General features: G+C 40.4%; 1 protein-coding gene across 3 annotated transcripts in view; it reads right to left on the reverse strand.

Moving 5' to 3' along the window:
• Window positions 1–1,906: 1,906 nt before the first annotated feature.
• asxl1 (ASXL transcriptional regulator 1) overlaps window positions 1,907–16,669 on the reverse strand; it is an 18,545-nt gene continuing 3,782 nt past the window's right edge. Inside the window, exons 2-12 of one of the 3 annotated variants that reach the window (XM_007575435.2) lie at window positions 13,678–13,760; window positions 13,182–13,184; window positions 12,063–12,180; window positions 11,573–11,774; window positions 10,066–10,184; window positions 9,556–9,640; window positions 8,209–8,375; window positions 6,875–6,971; window positions 6,118–6,223; window positions 4,976–5,933; window positions 1,907–4,879 (exon numbers count right to left, since the gene is read on the reverse strand). In XM_007575435.2, coding sequence (XP_007575497.1) covers window positions 2,303–4,879; window positions 4,976–5,933; window positions 6,118–6,223; window positions 6,875–6,971; window positions 8,209–8,375; window positions 9,556–9,640; window positions 10,066–10,184; window positions 11,573–11,774; window positions 12,063–12,180; window positions 13,182–13,184; window positions 13,678–13,760 — 4,515 coding nt within the window. In that variant the 3' untranslated portion in view covers window positions 1,907–2,302. Of the gene's footprint in view, window positions 4,880–4,975; window positions 5,934–6,117; window positions 6,224–6,874; window positions 6,972–8,208; window positions 8,376–8,830; window positions 8,911–9,555; window positions 9,641–10,065; window positions 10,227–11,572; window positions 11,775–12,062; window positions 12,181–13,181; window positions 13,185–13,677; window positions 13,761–16,669 lie in introns of those variants that run through there. The other 2 variants (XM_007575434.2, XM_016662539.1) reach the window with 2 other exon arrangements.

Consider the following 16,669-nt stretch of genomic DNA (forward strand, 5'->3'; position numbering starts at 1 on the left):
CTTCACGCTCCTTTCTGTCACTCAGCTGCTCTTCACGCTCCTTTCTGTCACCCAGCTGCTCTTCACGCTCCTTTCTGTCACCCAGCTGCTCTTCACGCTCCTTTCTGTCACCCAGCTGCTCAGGTCACACCGATGATCCTGCTGTTTGCAGCTTGGTCTTGGAAATGAATATTTTCATAGCGTCAAATGTGCTTCTCTTAGGAATTTAGTGAGGTTACCAAGTTCTAACTTCATAGTCTGTCTGTAAGCAATTTGGAAAACTGTCTAGCTGACGGATGGAGGAAGATATTGCAGAACAAAATGCAACCAAGGTCTAAACCAGGGAATTAAACTCGACTCCAAAGGGTGAAACGTCTTGTTTGGTTTGTTCCAGCTGTTCAGTCGCAGTACGTCTCACCGGTTCTCTTCATCTCTTTTTGTAGTCTTTATCACATTTGAATTCAGACAGGTGTAATATTTCTTCATAATCTGTTTTAATTTTCAGAGCGTGCGTGTTTGAAAACATTGGGTCACAGTCTGGACCCGATGTAAACCTTCGCGGTCAGAGAGTTGCACTCCTAAATGGGTAAAGAATTCAATCACGAATCACGGTCAGAAGCTCAGAGTTTTCAGCTTACAGGGAACAAACAGGCTGTACTGAAAAAGAAATTTTGTTGCGCTTCTGTACAATGACAGAAGCACATTCTGATCAAGTTTTACTAAATGTTTAATATATTTTATTGCATCTTCTTGCCATTACATTTTGGATAAACTCCACAAGTCAGAATATTTCAGTATTCTGACTTATTCTGTCTAGGTCAGAATACGGAAATATTTACATCTTTGCACTCCCATTCAGATTAGGTTTCGGTTTGTTACCTTTCTTAATCCTACAATCGTTAAAACGAGCACATAGTTTTGGGGGTAAATAAACCTGTATTTAAGATTTCTATTTGTGATCCAAATGTTCAGATAAATTCCAGGCCGATATTTTATCCCTTCCAATGTAAAATTCTTCTAAAATCAGCCGTGTGAGCATCGACTCATCAGAAGAGTTTGTCAAGTTCTACACCAAATTAAAGGTTAAATCCTCATTAATATGACATAATTAAAATATATATATATATTTTAAAAAAAGATCTGACCTACAAAATTCACATGACATAAATGAGTCCTTAAAGTTTTAAATCAATAATTGAGTAATTCAGTTTATTCTGGTTGACTAAATTTACGAAAATTTCTACATGGAATGTAATCTGTACCATTTCTCACAAGACCTATACGAAATCCATAAGCCACCAGTACATTTTTTTAATACATCTTAGAAATATTATCGATAGCAAAAGTTGTATCTTCAGCCCTATTCAGATTTTTTAAAGGGGTAGTAAAATGTAAAAGACCTTTTTGAGCTGTACTGGGCTACTTCTCATATCAGCACAAGTGTTTTCTTAACGGCTCTACTTCTGCACATTTTTCACTGCGCTGGATTGTATCCAGAGAGATCAAACTGATGAGATTGGTTTTTATATCATGTTATAGAAAACATATGTTTTTGATGCTTTGATTCTTCCATGCATGTTTGAGAAATCAATTAATCTCCCGTGGCAACCATGCAGGTGTGCAAAACGCTTGGCGAAACCGAGCGCCAACTTGGCGGTTCTAGTAACTTTCTGAAGCCAGAGCGCTGCAAAGAGCAGGAGCTTCTTAAAGAGACAGACGCCCGATTTAAAGGTGTCAAATTACAAAGTCAAATTTTTTTGTAGTCATATTTGATATACTGTACACAGAAGTCACTTGAGCGCTATAAAATGATACAATGTGGCTGCAAAACATAACACTTTCCAATAACAATAATTATTCCTTCAAATGTCAACTGTATTTAAATCTGAGCCCAGTTGCAGATAATTATAGCATGAGTCAAATAAGGTGACATTTTATTTACTTGTTTTAATGGATAAAAAAATATTTCTTTGGACATACAGTCAGTTCCTATTTGCAGAGCAAATAAGACATAAAAAAAATCAGTGACCTCCAAATGATGCAAAATGGAGCAAGACAATGAGGTAAATGGCAAGATTTACACAGTTAAGCATGCCCCAGATTCACAACAACAATAATATAAATCAATACACCTAGAAGAAAAAAAAAAGCCTCACAAAATCTGCAACAACAAAAGAAACTTATTTTACAAGACATGTTTTGCCAGTCTGGATTGCCCTGTGTTCTCTAGCCTCATTAGGCTTCTGTACACTCCGAAGCTGCCCAATAATGCTGCTGGTATTTTACAGACTGCAATTCCACAGTGCACAGAGACTAGAACACACTATCTGACCACCAAGCACGAAACACAGAGTTTGGAAGGTCCAATGCAATCATCATGGCAAAAAGCACCACAGCCTTGGCACATGATCATGGCTTTGAGGCGACATGAGCACTTCAGTGCTACTTCTTCAGCTGTAGTGTCCGTAAAAGCTTGAATACTGAGCGTGGCGTGGCTGGAGGCCAAGCGGGGACGCAGCTGGAGTACGCCGTCAGCCATGCCGCGGGAGAAGCCACCGTTATCCATCATTGACACATTAGCTGTGTAGCTTACCACTCCACCACTTCCACCTTGTTTAGGCAACTTTCCATATATTTGGAAGGGAAGGGAGGACGATGAAGACGAGGGTAAAGGAGAAAGAGGGGAAGGGGAGCTGGATGAACAGGGGGTTTTGCTGTGTTCTTTCTTCGATATCCTCGTCAATGTCATCTCCATGTTGAGAAGTCCCTCCATTGCTCCTCCGGTTAAATACCCATCAGTGGAGTTCCCCGGCTCCTTTTTAGTCACACCAGGTATGGTAGGTACGGACTTGGCAATGGCCTGGCAAGAAGGCCGCGGACTAATTTCATTTTTCACACCAGGTGCAGGAGACAGCTTTCTCTGATGAGAGTGGGGATGCTGAGACTGTGAAAGCTGAATGTTAAACTTAGCACTGGCCATTGCTTCAGCATGGTAGGTGTCTGCAGGAGTAGAGGGGTTGTTGGACATGATTTGATCAGCTCTGTCTGGAGTGTCCCTCTGTGAATGCTGATGACCACAGTACTCTTTAATAACTCTAGATTCCAGAGCAGCCACAGACACACCTTCTGACTTTCCTTTGGATGACAAAGCAGCTGAAGAAATGGGCAGAGAGGTAATGACGGGGACAGCCCCGACAACTGGTTGGGGCTGGTACTGAGGCGCATCTTGGGCACCCGTAAGACATGAGACTGGACTGTCTGTGGGTGACTTCGGAAGGTTATGAGTCAAATCTGGAGTAGGACACTGGACAGAAAATTCAGACCTATGGCCAGCTTCTGGTGGTCTTGCTGGCTGACCAGGTAATATGCTAAAAGCAAGCCTATTTGCAGAATGTGATGGTAAAACCTTTTCAAGAGGCAGACTGCCTTGTAGTAACTGTGTGACCAAAGGGTTGTTGGCTTCTACAGAGGACACAGGCCTGGCTAAGCTTGTCAGTTTTTTGGAGGTCACTAAGCCATTTGGCTGAGTGACAGGAGACTTTAAAGATCCACAACATTCCCCTTCAGTGTAGGTTTCCTTAGAGCTCTGACAGTCTTCTCCAATTTCCACTTTTAAAGCAATGTTTTCTTTTTTTCCCTGTGAACAAGGACTAAAAGAGTGGTGGTCTTGGGAATGAGGCTGATTGTCATGCAGTTGAGGCAGACCTTTGGGGAAGCAAGGCTGGATGACAGTCTGACCTTTGTGGCTAGACAAGTAGCCCTGAATCACTGGCTGCTGGTTTTGAGAAGAAAGGCTGCAGATGACCAACTGGCCATTTCGCTGGGTGCTCGGCTGGGAGGTCCAGCTGGGGTCAGAATACTGCTGCTGCTGCTCATCCTCCTGAGTCTCATTTTCACAGTCTGAAGCAGTTTCTGTTGAATCACTGTGCACGCCTTCTTCGTCATCCTTCTGTCTGAAAACGTCAACGATCTCTGCACGTTTTGGAGAAGATACCGTTTTTGGCCATGTGGCTAAATGAGGAAATTCTTCCTGTGGGTCCAAGTGATGTGAACTGTGATGGATAACACCACCCAGTCCAACCTCCTTTCCCTTTTCTTGTCCTTTGGTCCCCAGTGTTTGAATAACGTCCACACCATGAGCACCAAACCTGGGAAAGGAATCTGGAATTGAAGTTTGGGTTAAGGTAAGTTTTACACAACCTGGATCTGCCACATCTGGAAAGGCAGCAGTAGATTCAGGTATTGGGCTGTTTGTGGCTGACTTGGTGGCTGATGACAAAGACTTGGAGTCAGGCTCTGGGGGAACTGTGAAATCCCCATCTGTTAACTCATTACAGGATCTCAGGGGTTTGGCTGACGTTTCCCCTACATCCACCTGAACCTTTGCTGCCATGCCTGGTCTGTGTTGATGAGGACTTGCAACTTGTGGTGACATGGAAGCTGATGTATTTGACAATGAAGGAGATGAGTGGGATGTAGCTTCTACATCGAGAAGCTGTAGTTGTGTTCCAGACGAATTAGGTTCTGAAGAAAATTCCTGCTCTTCATTCCCACCCTCTTCTCTTCCTCTTCCTCTTCCTCCTCCTCCTCCTCCTCCTCCTCCTCCTCCTGGCTCGATTGGTCCTGGATGCTCTCTTGTTCTTCGTTCGCTGCTGCTATCCGATAACCCAGAAGAAGACCACAGCCGGACACTGGTCGCCCCTGGCCCCTCGCTAGAGGCCGCAACAGCAGCCTCGCGTTGGGCACGGGCTTGCTGAGCGCGGGCCTTGATGTCTGCGAGGGTCCGCGCGCCACCCGTACCCGACCTCCGCGTGCATTCGGTCTGGGGCACGATTCGGGGGCAGATCTGGTAGGTGGAGTGCCCTTTGACCCAGGGAGGTTTGATTCTGGAAAGTTGAATCTAGCACAACAGACAAAACAGCAAATCAGTATTTCCATAGATAATTTTAAGGATTTTGTACATAAAAAAATTCTTAGCTTTGCAACCAAGTCTTACCCGGATAGGTGGCACCTTGGGTTCTTCGGTTGTCGGCTGTGGCTTCTCTGAACAGACACTGTCAATTGTGGTACGAAAGGACCGACGGTCATTAAGACGTGCCCTTTTTTCGGGAAAGCTGCAGAAAGCCTCGACCTCATCTTGCCTTCTCTTCTGTTCCTTAAGTTGAGTGACGAGCATGGGGGTGGTAGCTGGACTAGCCGATGGGCTGCTCTCACGGCTGCTAGTGACAGTCCCCCCTGTGACGGAGGTGACCACAGAGGCTGTATCGTCCAAGGGATCAGCAGGAACAGTGGCACTGGAAGATCCTGAAGAGGACGAAGAATCCAGACCTGTGGTAAAAGCTCCCCGTTGTTCAGAAGAAGAGGGTGACGAGGCAGGTGAGGAGGCAGGTGAAGAGGAAGAACTGGATGAGGAAGATGGAGAGGTGGTAGAAGCTAGAGCAGGTGCAGCTTCCTTGGGGAGCATAGAGGGAGTAATTTCAGTCTCTTCGTTTGCACTGGTGGATGCTGTGCTAGGACTAGGACTTGGAAGAGGAGTAGGAACTGCCAACGCCATTGGCTCTGGAGCGGGAGAGGCCTTCGGCTCTGTCACAGTACTCTCAAGTGGGAGCTCCACACCACAGTCAACATGGAGAACGACCTCTCCTTGGACAACTGTATTGTTGGATATAGGAGAGTCAATGGACACAGCAGCTATGTCCAAAACAGCAGTAGTGTCATCACTAGTGTCTTTTGATTGCAGAGCTGGACCGGTCTTGCAAAGGGTCCGGCGGGCCCTACGACGCAGGTCAGCCCGTGTGCGTCTCCTCATCCTGCCGTCTCTCCTTCGCCGACCCACACTGCGTCTTTTCGGGACACCAGCTGAGACGACGTCAGCTTCGCTTTCCAGCACAGTGCCTGCAACTTCACTAGCTTCGCTCATGAGTTTTAGAGACTCGTCTCGTGTTAAGCCAGACCTAAAGGTGGACAGGGTGAGTTTTAGCAAATTGTGGATTTATATGACCGATATATGACCAAATGTCAGTGATGTTAAAAACATGCATCACTTCTGTTTGCTGTACAAGTATGATAAACACAAATGAAATTGTAAATGTATGCAAAAAACAAATCAGTATTTCAATAAAATGAATATGATCTTACTTTTGACCGTGGTATTCTTCAAAAAATTTCTCTTTCCAAGCCTCTACTTTTTTCTCTTTCTCCTTTTCCTGTCGGAAACGGACTTGCATTTCATGGGTGAATTCACCTAAAAAAAAATAATAATAAAAAAATCAAACACATTTAAAGTTATTTTAACACATCATCATTAAAACTCTAATGTAAATTGAGCATATTTCTTGCAAAGTCTTGCCCTACCTGCCTTTTATTGTTAAATTAAAAATTACTTTGAAAGAATGAAAGTGTTTCAAGCATTTCAAACAAAAAGGAAAATTCAATTCAGTTTATTTATATAGTTCCAATTAACAAATGTCATCTGATGCTTCTGAATCGAATTGTGATCCTAAAATTAGGAATTGAACCACTAGACGTCTCTACTTTTAACTAGATATTTGGCTCCTTAGTGCTGTCTTTCTTTTGTGCACTTTAAAAAATTCTTAATTTCCAATATGAAAATTAATGCAACTACTGTACGCTACAAGCCTCAAAACAGCATGCCAGTCTTGACAAAAACAGGTCAGTCGGAGCCACCGTAATGAACATTTCCTACATTTCAAACTTCTATTGACCTCAATGTCGCCTCCTAGTGACTCATTTGAAGCTTTACAGGCTGTAAAGCTGAAATTGATAAACATCTTTTTAAAATTTCTTTCAGTTTCGTGTCTGCCTTCAACATCAACTGTAAATTCGGGTGTCATAAAATGTTACTAGCTGAACTGTTTGTAAGTAATTAAGTTACCTTCAGCAAGTCTTTCTTTCCAGCTCTGAGAGGCATGGGTGAAGAACTCATTGTTAAGAGCTGAAGTACTGAGGCGGGTCATACCATCAGGCCCAATCTAAAAGCAGAAAGGGGGGGGAGGGGGAAAGTCAATCAAAGTTCACTTTTTTGTCTGACTAAAATAGTAAGACACTTACAGAAAATTTTAGAATTAAATAACTGTAAGATGGAATCTTAAGTATATATTTGCTACATGTCAATTTACTTAATTTACCTAAAATAATTGAAAATTGACAGGTTTTTAATTCAAAATCTTTCTTGCCTCAGTCAATAAAACACTGTATATTCCCTTATTATAAGGTCTAAAATAACTGTGTTGCGACAGTGTGCAAGTTGAAGTTAAACAGTGTGTATCCCTGCCTCATAAATGCTCATATTTTAAACACAGATATACAAATGTGACATTTGTTTATTGAGAATATCAATACTGCTAAATTTGATTTTACGGTTTCAGCATAGATAAATTAAAAGATTTTAAATTGTTTAATCTTTAAATTTAAGAGTTTGAGGAGCTGGCAAATATATATTGTAAAAGTTAAAAGAACAATCTCGGTGCGTCCGATCCACGCCGAGGTAAATTTCAGACATCAAGCAGCAGCGCCAACTTGCAGAGGCGCCAGTGGTGCGATTGCTCCGCGCTCTGGGTGCTTTGTGGGTTTATGCATCAATGATTAACCTCTTTTAGGAATAATTCTGCTCTGCCAGTGAAACGCTCAGTGCAACAGAGATGCTGCTTGCAATCCAGTTCGTTTAAAAAAAGAAAAAAACTCGAGCAACTTTTTTGTTTTTCTAAAAACAAAAACTACGCTCAGCCTCGCGGGGGGAGCAGGTAAAGCCTGGTGGGCCACCAAGCTTATAATACACTGGGGGAAACCCTGTAGTTGTGCCAGCTGCCATGGGGCCGCCAGCCCATTTGCTTTGTTTGTTTATTTTTTCCTCAATAGAGTTTAGTAGTTTGTGAAGTCCATGTCTCCCTGTCTTTTCTTATGGCTCAGTGAGTCAGGTCTTAACACATGTAAAATTCATGCAGCAGAGGGACTAGGCGATCCAATGAGTGACCATCCTAGGCCTATCAGCAGCTTCTCCAGTGCCAATGCAGGTAGCTTATGAATACATAAAGCCTCCTGTAACTGGGAGATAACCACTGCTGGGTGTGCAGTAGTCTTCATTTTGGTCCTCATTGCTGCAATTTTGTCCTTTTTACTAAATCATAGAAAAGGGACAGAGAGAGATCTTCTATTTTGTCAGAGAAAACTCTACACTAAATGAACAAAAATAAAAAAACAGTAACCTACTTGTCGATCCACCTCAGGCAACAGCTGCAGCAACTGCTGCTGTGAATGCAAGGGAAAAGCTGAAAAGGTCCGCACATTGATGAGCGCTCTAATGTTGGTGTTGACCAGGATGGAACCGGGCGTTTCAAAGTCTATGTCTACGCCTCCACGACTCTTTTTCATGGGACCTAAGACAAAAAAAAAGAAGGTCTGAGTTCAACTTGGAAGACATTAAACTGAATCCAAATGCAAACAAATGACATTCTTACACTTTACAAGACAAGCTGGCCCAGTTAAATAAAATCAGCACAAATTCTCTGTAAAGTCCACACAGGAAGCCATTCACAGCACATCACTTTTTCCACATTTTGTTATGCGACAGTCTTACTCAAAATCTTTTCGCCAATTTCCACTCAGTGCCACCTGCCAAATGTGGGTAAATGTGTGAAGTGGTGTGTGATTTTGACCACCACCAGCCATCTTGGAGGGTTTGCAATTTGAACAGAAAAAAAAACTGTGTTCAGTCGACCCCAGATGGCCAGGGGTCGACTGGCCATCTGGTGTACTGGACAATGCCGAGTAGGTTGACGCACACTTTAGCCAAGAAAGTGTAACAAAAATAATTTTTACCGACTGCAACGGCCCATTGGTTGATTTTCTTGAAGGACATCGGGTTGATCCAATGAAAACCTTTAGTCCTTCTCGGCCCGTCGCTCGATTCTTTTGAACGGCTTTATGGTGTGAACAGTAGGACTGCAGTCTGCAGTACAAATGTCAACAACTACTGTTGTTTTTATTTAATTTGATTTAATCAAATGATTCAATCATTTGAATTTCTCTCTTAGACTGCAACCCAACTTCCTCCATTATTATTATTATTATAGTCACAGTTCTGATTACTGACGCTCTCAGTGAGTACCAGCTGGAGACATCCTCAAAGGACTAATATATATATTATATCAACAACACACTAGATGATATAAATGGTGGATCATTTTTATATTTCATGGTGGTTTTTTTAAAAATATGCATCAGATTTTTAAATGGATTGGGTGAGTTGGATTTTGTTTTGTTGCAATTTTTTCTATTGCTAAAAATATTTTCAGTAAAAAATAAATAAATAAATAAATAAATAAAACACGGCATAAGATACAGAAGAGCAAAGTCATTGACTACAACCATGACAATATTTTCTGAATAACAATGATAATTTGAGAAACATGTCCTGTTCGGCCTCATATTCAGGCAATCTCTAATACACTCTCTATATTTAAAAAAAACAGTTTAAGTAATGTTTAATTTAGTATGTGAAAAGCAGCAAGCCAAAACAGAATTTCATTACACAGTTTACGCTTTTCACATCTTTACCTGTAGACACGTGTTCTCCGTTGACTTTAAGTGGAGTGAGGACAACACGAGGCATCATGACAGCCTTCTTCCTTTGTCTTCCTGACTGTAGAAAATATGGGAAAAACAGAAAATGTCAGAACTTTGTGCACACACATTAGGCAAGTGAGCATTTTGACCAAAAACATTTCTATGCAGATTTTTCAGCTCCAAGCTGCAAAAACTATGATTTGGATGTGAAAGTAAAACGACAACTTAAACTTCAACCACAGTAAGCTAGCAAAGCCTCAACTAGGAAAATGTTAAATTACAAAGTTCATTCCAAACATTACAGCAAAGGTTATCCTGCCACTGTTGTGCTATGGAGCAATCATCAGATGCAACATCCTTGAAGATACTTCACTTAAACACAGATCCTCACGATCTACACACAAACATTTTGCTGGCTGAGAAGTCAAAAAGTTAAGTAGTCTTTAGGAGAGTGTAGTCTGAAACTAAATTACACCCGACGTCTTTGTGCAGCGTGCTCACCTGTCTCGAACGACTCAGTCTAGTCTGAGCGTGTTGGCTTTGCTGAGGATCCGTGCGTCCCTGCTGTCCTGTTGCCCTGCTGAGACGTGTCTGAGGGTGGGTGCTGGGAGTCTGCAGCTCTGTGGAGCAGGAGGCACTGGATGAATTCTCATCCACTGATGCTATAACCCAGGAAAAAATCATATTAAATTAAGCAAGTATTATTCGACACAATATCTATGGTAGATTCTAAACAACAATGAAAATGGCCAAGTGACAGCACCAAACCTGTGGAAATTCTGGTGAAGTCAGCAGTTTAAAAGGAACAAACATACCAGCAGGTGGATCTGTTAAGCTTCCCCAAGTTTGACTCATAAGTGATATTATTTGGACAGTGTTGAATATTCATACATGTGAGTTTGTGGGATATGGAAAGACTGTCAATGTTGGCTGTAATGTAAAAAAGTGTTACTTTATTCTTAACAGACAGTATGTTATGGCTAGAGCTAGGTAATAAAACAATATATGACGATATATATATACATATATATTGCAAAAATATTTTTTCATCGATAGATATGAGAAAGGGTCGATATAGGGATGGGAATCGAGAACCGGTTCTTGAAGAGAACCCAGCGGTTCAGTTCCTTGGAATAGTTCAGCTGCTTGCTAAACAATCCCACTCATCGGTTCCATTACATGCGACACGTTTGCGTGATGATGCATTGCACACACTCCGTATTTTGCTTTAGAAAATATCCAAGATGTGGTTCCATTTCACAAAAAAAGACGTTGCAAAATGTCCAGAACTTTAACAATAACAAAAAGATAAAATACGTTCAACATCCTCAAACAGCTGATCACACTGTTTTTGGTCATTTTTAGGACCATAGTTGTGTGTTTGAGCATCGTCGGCACTGTCTTCCAGTAACACATAATTAGCCACCAACATTTTTACATTTCCTGTCAACTTAACATTTTTTTTAATACAGAAACACAGCAGACCACCGGATTTAGAAGGTTTTCTGGGGGAAACACTGCACTGAAATCCAGTCACTTAATATTAATGTTGATGACCTCTGTAATACTAGGCCTCATTATATTGATGTTTTTGTGTAGTATTGGTTGGTGGCTTGGATAATTACAACGTCATGATGGCATATTAAATCGGTAAATCCCCACTGAAGGGCTAAGGTACTATGGTCTGTCACTAATGAATAGGTAGCATTTACGTATTGAATTTATAGGTAATATTTACTGAGCACTAATACTATTAGATAACACAGAATTGCATCCCACAAAAATGGTTTAGCAGAGTTATTGCTAAAACAGGCAGTTTTTAACAATATATTTGACTACCTTTTATGAAATAAATTCAAAACTACCCAAAACTAAGTAAATTAAACTGAAGATCAATTATGGAAAATATAGATGCACTGCATATATTTTAAGGTGTATGAAAAAGTTGAAGACTTTTGAAGATTCGATACAAAAACATGAATTAATGATGCATGTATTATCGAGTTACCATCATTGTCTATGATGGCTGCTACAATCGTTTCTGAGGAGTCGCAGCTCTCCTGTTCAATGGTTTCACTGGAGTCAACCAGGGCAACAGCAGATCCCGCCACTGAGGTACTGCAGCTTGAAGTCGGATGCGCAACATTTCCCACTGGCTCTGGGGGAACTTCTGACTCTGAAGTTGGTTTTGTCCACTGGAGGGCATTTTTCTACAGAAAACAAAAGGCACAAAAGTGAGGCAGCAGTGTAGAAGCACAAGTGATACAAAACGTAACTTTAAAGGGGCTTTTGGGACAAGTTAAAGATCTTTAGCTACTGATCACATGCTAGTGGTTAAACTGGCGATTTGTGACTAAGATTGTAAACTAAAACTAGCTACCTGAGGCAGATGGTAAATTGATGCATTACTTCTATGTTAGGTTGTTAGAGTTACTTCATATGAAAATATTTGTAATTATATTAACTTAAGCAGATAAAACAATTTCAGAATGAAGTACCTTGAGAGTGAACAAGCTCATTCGTCCAGGAAGCTTGAAGAAAATGCTGTTCTTCACCCTGTCTCCCCTCACTTGGGAGTGTAGCATGGTGACCAGGCAGGCCAGAGGAGCGGTGCCACTGCAGCCACACACACAAATCATCTTTTAGACTTTCCACAGAGATGGTAGAGTACGTTTATGTTTCCACCATTAGCTTATCATAATATATCAAGTCCTTTTAAAATGTAAAAGGACTTGATATGCCTTTTTTAAAGTTAAAATGTAACTTTAAAATTATTCCAAGTTTTGTTTGATAAATCTTGTTTGGTTTTGGGCATTAAATTACATAGTGCAATAAACACTTTATGGATGAACATGTATATTTTTTTTCATTTGGCTTTAGTGCCAAAAGAATCCTCTTTTTGAGGGAGAACAACTGTGCAACAGCTTTAAATTAGAGGTGGGCATTTATCATGATAACTTTCAGCTTTGGTAGTTTCACTATTTTATCCAGTGTTTGTTCAATAAAAGCATCTGTAAATAAATTTGAAAATACAGTGACTGTATTTAGTGACAGAAATCACACTTGTTTACATGATTGATGTCCTAAAGAACGTTATTAGAAATAGGAATGCTATTCAAGAGCAGCAGTGGTGCTATATAAACACTTTGTTACTGTTTTATAAATCAGAATTTTTGCACGGAAAGTGCAAAGGTACGTAAGCTTTAGAAATAAGACCTCTAGTCCTTATAGTATTTACCAAACGTGCATTTGGTTTGTCCCAGTTTATTTTTATGTTTTCTCCCAAATTCTGACACAAAAACGATGTTTGTAGTTGAAATATAAGCACTTCTAACTTAGTCATGTTGTCTTGGACTAAACAGGATTGTGTTTTGCAAGAGAAACTTTTATATAAAGAAATACTTTAGTTTTATTATGGTGTATGAACCAAATAGCAAAACTCTTGTGCTGTTAAAATGCCACCTATATGTGACTTTTATACTTGTTCAATAAGTTGCACTTTAAATAAATCCTTGGGCTGGTAAAATAACAAAAGGGGAAAAGGAAATGTTATCTGTAGCAACGGGGGGAAAAAAAACACTCCAATTTCAACATTTACTTGAAGACTATGAACGTACCTTCTGTTTATAGTTGGCAGCAATTGAAGAAGTTAATGGAGACAAAAAGAAAGTCAGTTATTAACAACATGAAAATTTCACCTATGAACTCAAACTGCAAAATGCTGTACAGCTGAAATTATAAAATTCCTGTCCTAAGTCAAATAAATATGAAAAAGTTAAACATCTGTGAGGATGATATTTGAGGTCACTCAATTGTTCAATTGGATGACTTGTTATATATTCAGATAGATGAATATGTGGTTCAAAAATCCACCATGGCAAGTATGTCTAAAATATGACTTGAAATTAGTGAAGCAGTGCATCATGACACTAGTGCTAAGTGTCATGATGCACTTAGCACTAGAAGCTAAGTGCATCATGACAACTAAGAGCCTTGATTTGACACCTGCTCAATTAAAGGAGACCAGACAATTGTAGTCTGAAAGAAGCCACTTAGTAAGGTCTCAAGTTATTCCATCTAGCAAAACTGTGACTCTGTGCGTTTGTGTCCGACCTCATTTCCTTCAGCCCCTTGGTCTGGATGACATGGAGGATTTGTTTAGGAGTCATGGGTGCATCAGAGAAGTTCTCCAGGACCTGGAAGATACATTTTTTTTGAAGAACAAAAACTCAGCTAAGAAAACTTGGAGAGAACTGTGTACAGTCCAGAGCAGGACTCTGAAAGACATCTCTATCAGACCTCTTTGAATGACTTAACACAAGGGTGTCCAAAATCAGTCCTAAGGGAAAGTCACTTGGATGTATCAGAGGCTTCCATGTTTTAGCACATTTGAATCAAACAGATGGGTAGTCGGCAGGTTTCAGTAGAATTTGATAACATGTCGAGGGGCTAATTAAGCCATTTGAATCAGCTGTGTTGGAGCAAGAACACAGCTAAAATCACAGGACATTGGCATTGAGGATCCCTGATTTCACACATACAAAATGAACCTTAAGCATAGGTTAGACACGTGTGTTTTGATGAGCAGACAAATCCTTCTTTATTGTTCAGTACAGTAAATAGATCAACATGTCCATCCAGAGAAGTACTGACATAATGATGGACAACTTAAAATGAACTAGTTAGTACTTCAGGACGTATTACGCAGTAGTGATGGGTCAATCGGGACCATTTCAACTGGGGACTTCGAGACAGACAGCTCTGCATTTTTTCCCCCTTTTGCTGCTCAGCTCTCACTCTGTGACTCGGCTCAGGGCAGAACTTTGTTTTGATTAGCATGGCAGCCTTGTGGCCAATCATGTGTGAGGACATGGGATCGTACCATAATGTGAGAACAGAAAGTGGAACAGACAGCAGTCAGAAAGTGGTGAGGAGAAGAGTGCAGCATCTGCTGGCAGTTTATTTATATAATAATTGTGAATTATGGGTCTGTTCATTAGACTTGCTTACAGTGGGGTTTTTTTCCATTCGTTTTTGTGATAAAAATGTAAAGTTTGCTTAAATTATACAAAAGTAAAAAAAAATCCTGCTTTTCTAATAGAACAAACATAAAATTAAGCAAATATAAAACTTCTTCTAAAGGGTGCAAAATGATTTATCATGTAAAACCCATCTAGCCAAGTCAAGCTATGGGTCTGCAGATAATAAACTGAGACGTTTCGAGTCCAAAGAGCCCAAAGCTCTTCTTTGGGAGCCGTGTCACAGGAACCACAGGGTCTCCCCCCCAGTACATGATTTCCAGTTTCAAGCAATGACATAAGGTCATAAAACCGACCACTGCTTGTGAGATGGAGTAGCACCTCTCCATCGATCTGAATTGCACACCTCGCTAACAGAGAACAAAACGACAAGTTATACATTAGTCATATAAGTGAATGTAGTTCGAATCCATCTTGGCTCAGAGCATGTCTTATTTTGAACTTATGGGATGCATTTTTTCACTGCATGTTTATTTTAAATCCCAGATCAACTCTGGAGGACTTGATCTTTTAATAATGCATCTTAAATAGACAATTTGAAATATAAAGAGTCAATAAGCTATTATTGGAATAGCCGAGCTTTCCTCCTCACTTCACACCGCTCTCTGAAAGTGACAGAAAAGATGGACTAAGCTAGGTTAGTAGTTGATGCATTGAATTGAATTAAACTGCTGCACCTGCCCGTTTGCTTCACACGTTATAGTTTCTGATAAGGGTGCACCAATTTGTCACCCAGCTGATTTATCGGTGCCGATTTCCTTAATTTTGGGAGATCAGTGATCGGCCAACCAATTTTTACATGTGAAGTGGATCTTATCCACCATTCTTATCTATCAATCAATCAATCAATCAAATTTTATTTGTATAGCACATTTCAGCAGCAAGGCATTTCAAAGTGCTTTACATAATTAAAATAAAAATCTACCTAAAAATCAACCACAGTTCTCTGCTTTCCCAAGAGAAAGGTTTGACTGACAGACCAGCTCACCAGGTCATGTTTGCATGTTTACATTAAACAATAGTTGTTGAATATTTTTGCTAAATTGAGTAATATTTGAGACAAAAAAAAATTTGGTATCGGAAAAAAATTGGAATTGGCAGGTTAGGCTTTTTAAAAGATCGGTAATCTGTGATAGGCCAGAAAACTGCAATTACTGCATCCCCAATTTTTAACTTATGATGCTTGCTTGTGCACCTCAAGATTTTTGTAACTAACATTTTTTAATGCGAAAACATGTTGGGCTGTCAGTGGACTGCCCCAATGCCTCCACCATAGCACTTAGCAAGTCCTCTGGGGGAAACCTTGTACTGGTTTCTCAAAATGTTGCAACACAAATGATTTACATTGGAGGAAACATATTTCTCATTTATCTTCTTCCTCAAGATTTCACCAGATCAGTTCTGCCTGTTTTGAGCTCATTTAGAAACGCACCGTTTTAGGGCTACGTCACAACTATGTAAATAAGTTACTGTTGGTCTCGCACTCCTAACTCAGCGTTTACATTAGCACCTCAGACATGTGAAAATGGCTACAAATAGATGAACATTGGCACAAATGCATATTTTTGACCCTGAAGTAGAAGAAGTGCTCATATTGTGGGTAATGTCACATGAGACACGGGACTAGCAGAGGCTATCATTCAGCGTTAGCTTGTGCTAAGTGACAAATTCATGTACATGCCGAACAACAATACAAAGCACAAAATAAAATATGTGCTTACATCACCATAATTTGTAGACTTGTTATGAACAGTAGGTCCAAGTATTTTAGCAAATCCTCCAAGGCAGTTTGCAAAGGACTCCTTCCTAAACTGAACTGCGCAAACTACAACTTTCTATGGCAATATCACAGGAACATTACAAGCAAAAATAAAATGAAGCCACACAGCTCTGTATTCTGTGAGTGGGACAAAATGCATGGACAAATGCTCTGCATTGCAGGCGAAAATAAAACATTGTCCATTCTCGTCAGCCACCGTCAGGGTTTCCCCTAGAAAACTTGCTAAGCCCGGTGGTCGGGGCGTCGAGGCGGTCCACCGTGTTTTGTATTAAAAAATCTTAAGTTG

This window comes from Poecilia formosa, unplaced genomic scaffold (genome assembly GCF_000485575.1).
Source record: "Poecilia formosa unplaced genomic scaffold, Poecilia_formosa-5.1.2 Scaffold377, whole genome shotgun sequence".
Classification (NCBI taxonomy): domain Eukaryota; kingdom Metazoa; phylum Chordata; class Actinopteri; order Cyprinodontiformes; family Poeciliidae; genus Poecilia; species Poecilia formosa.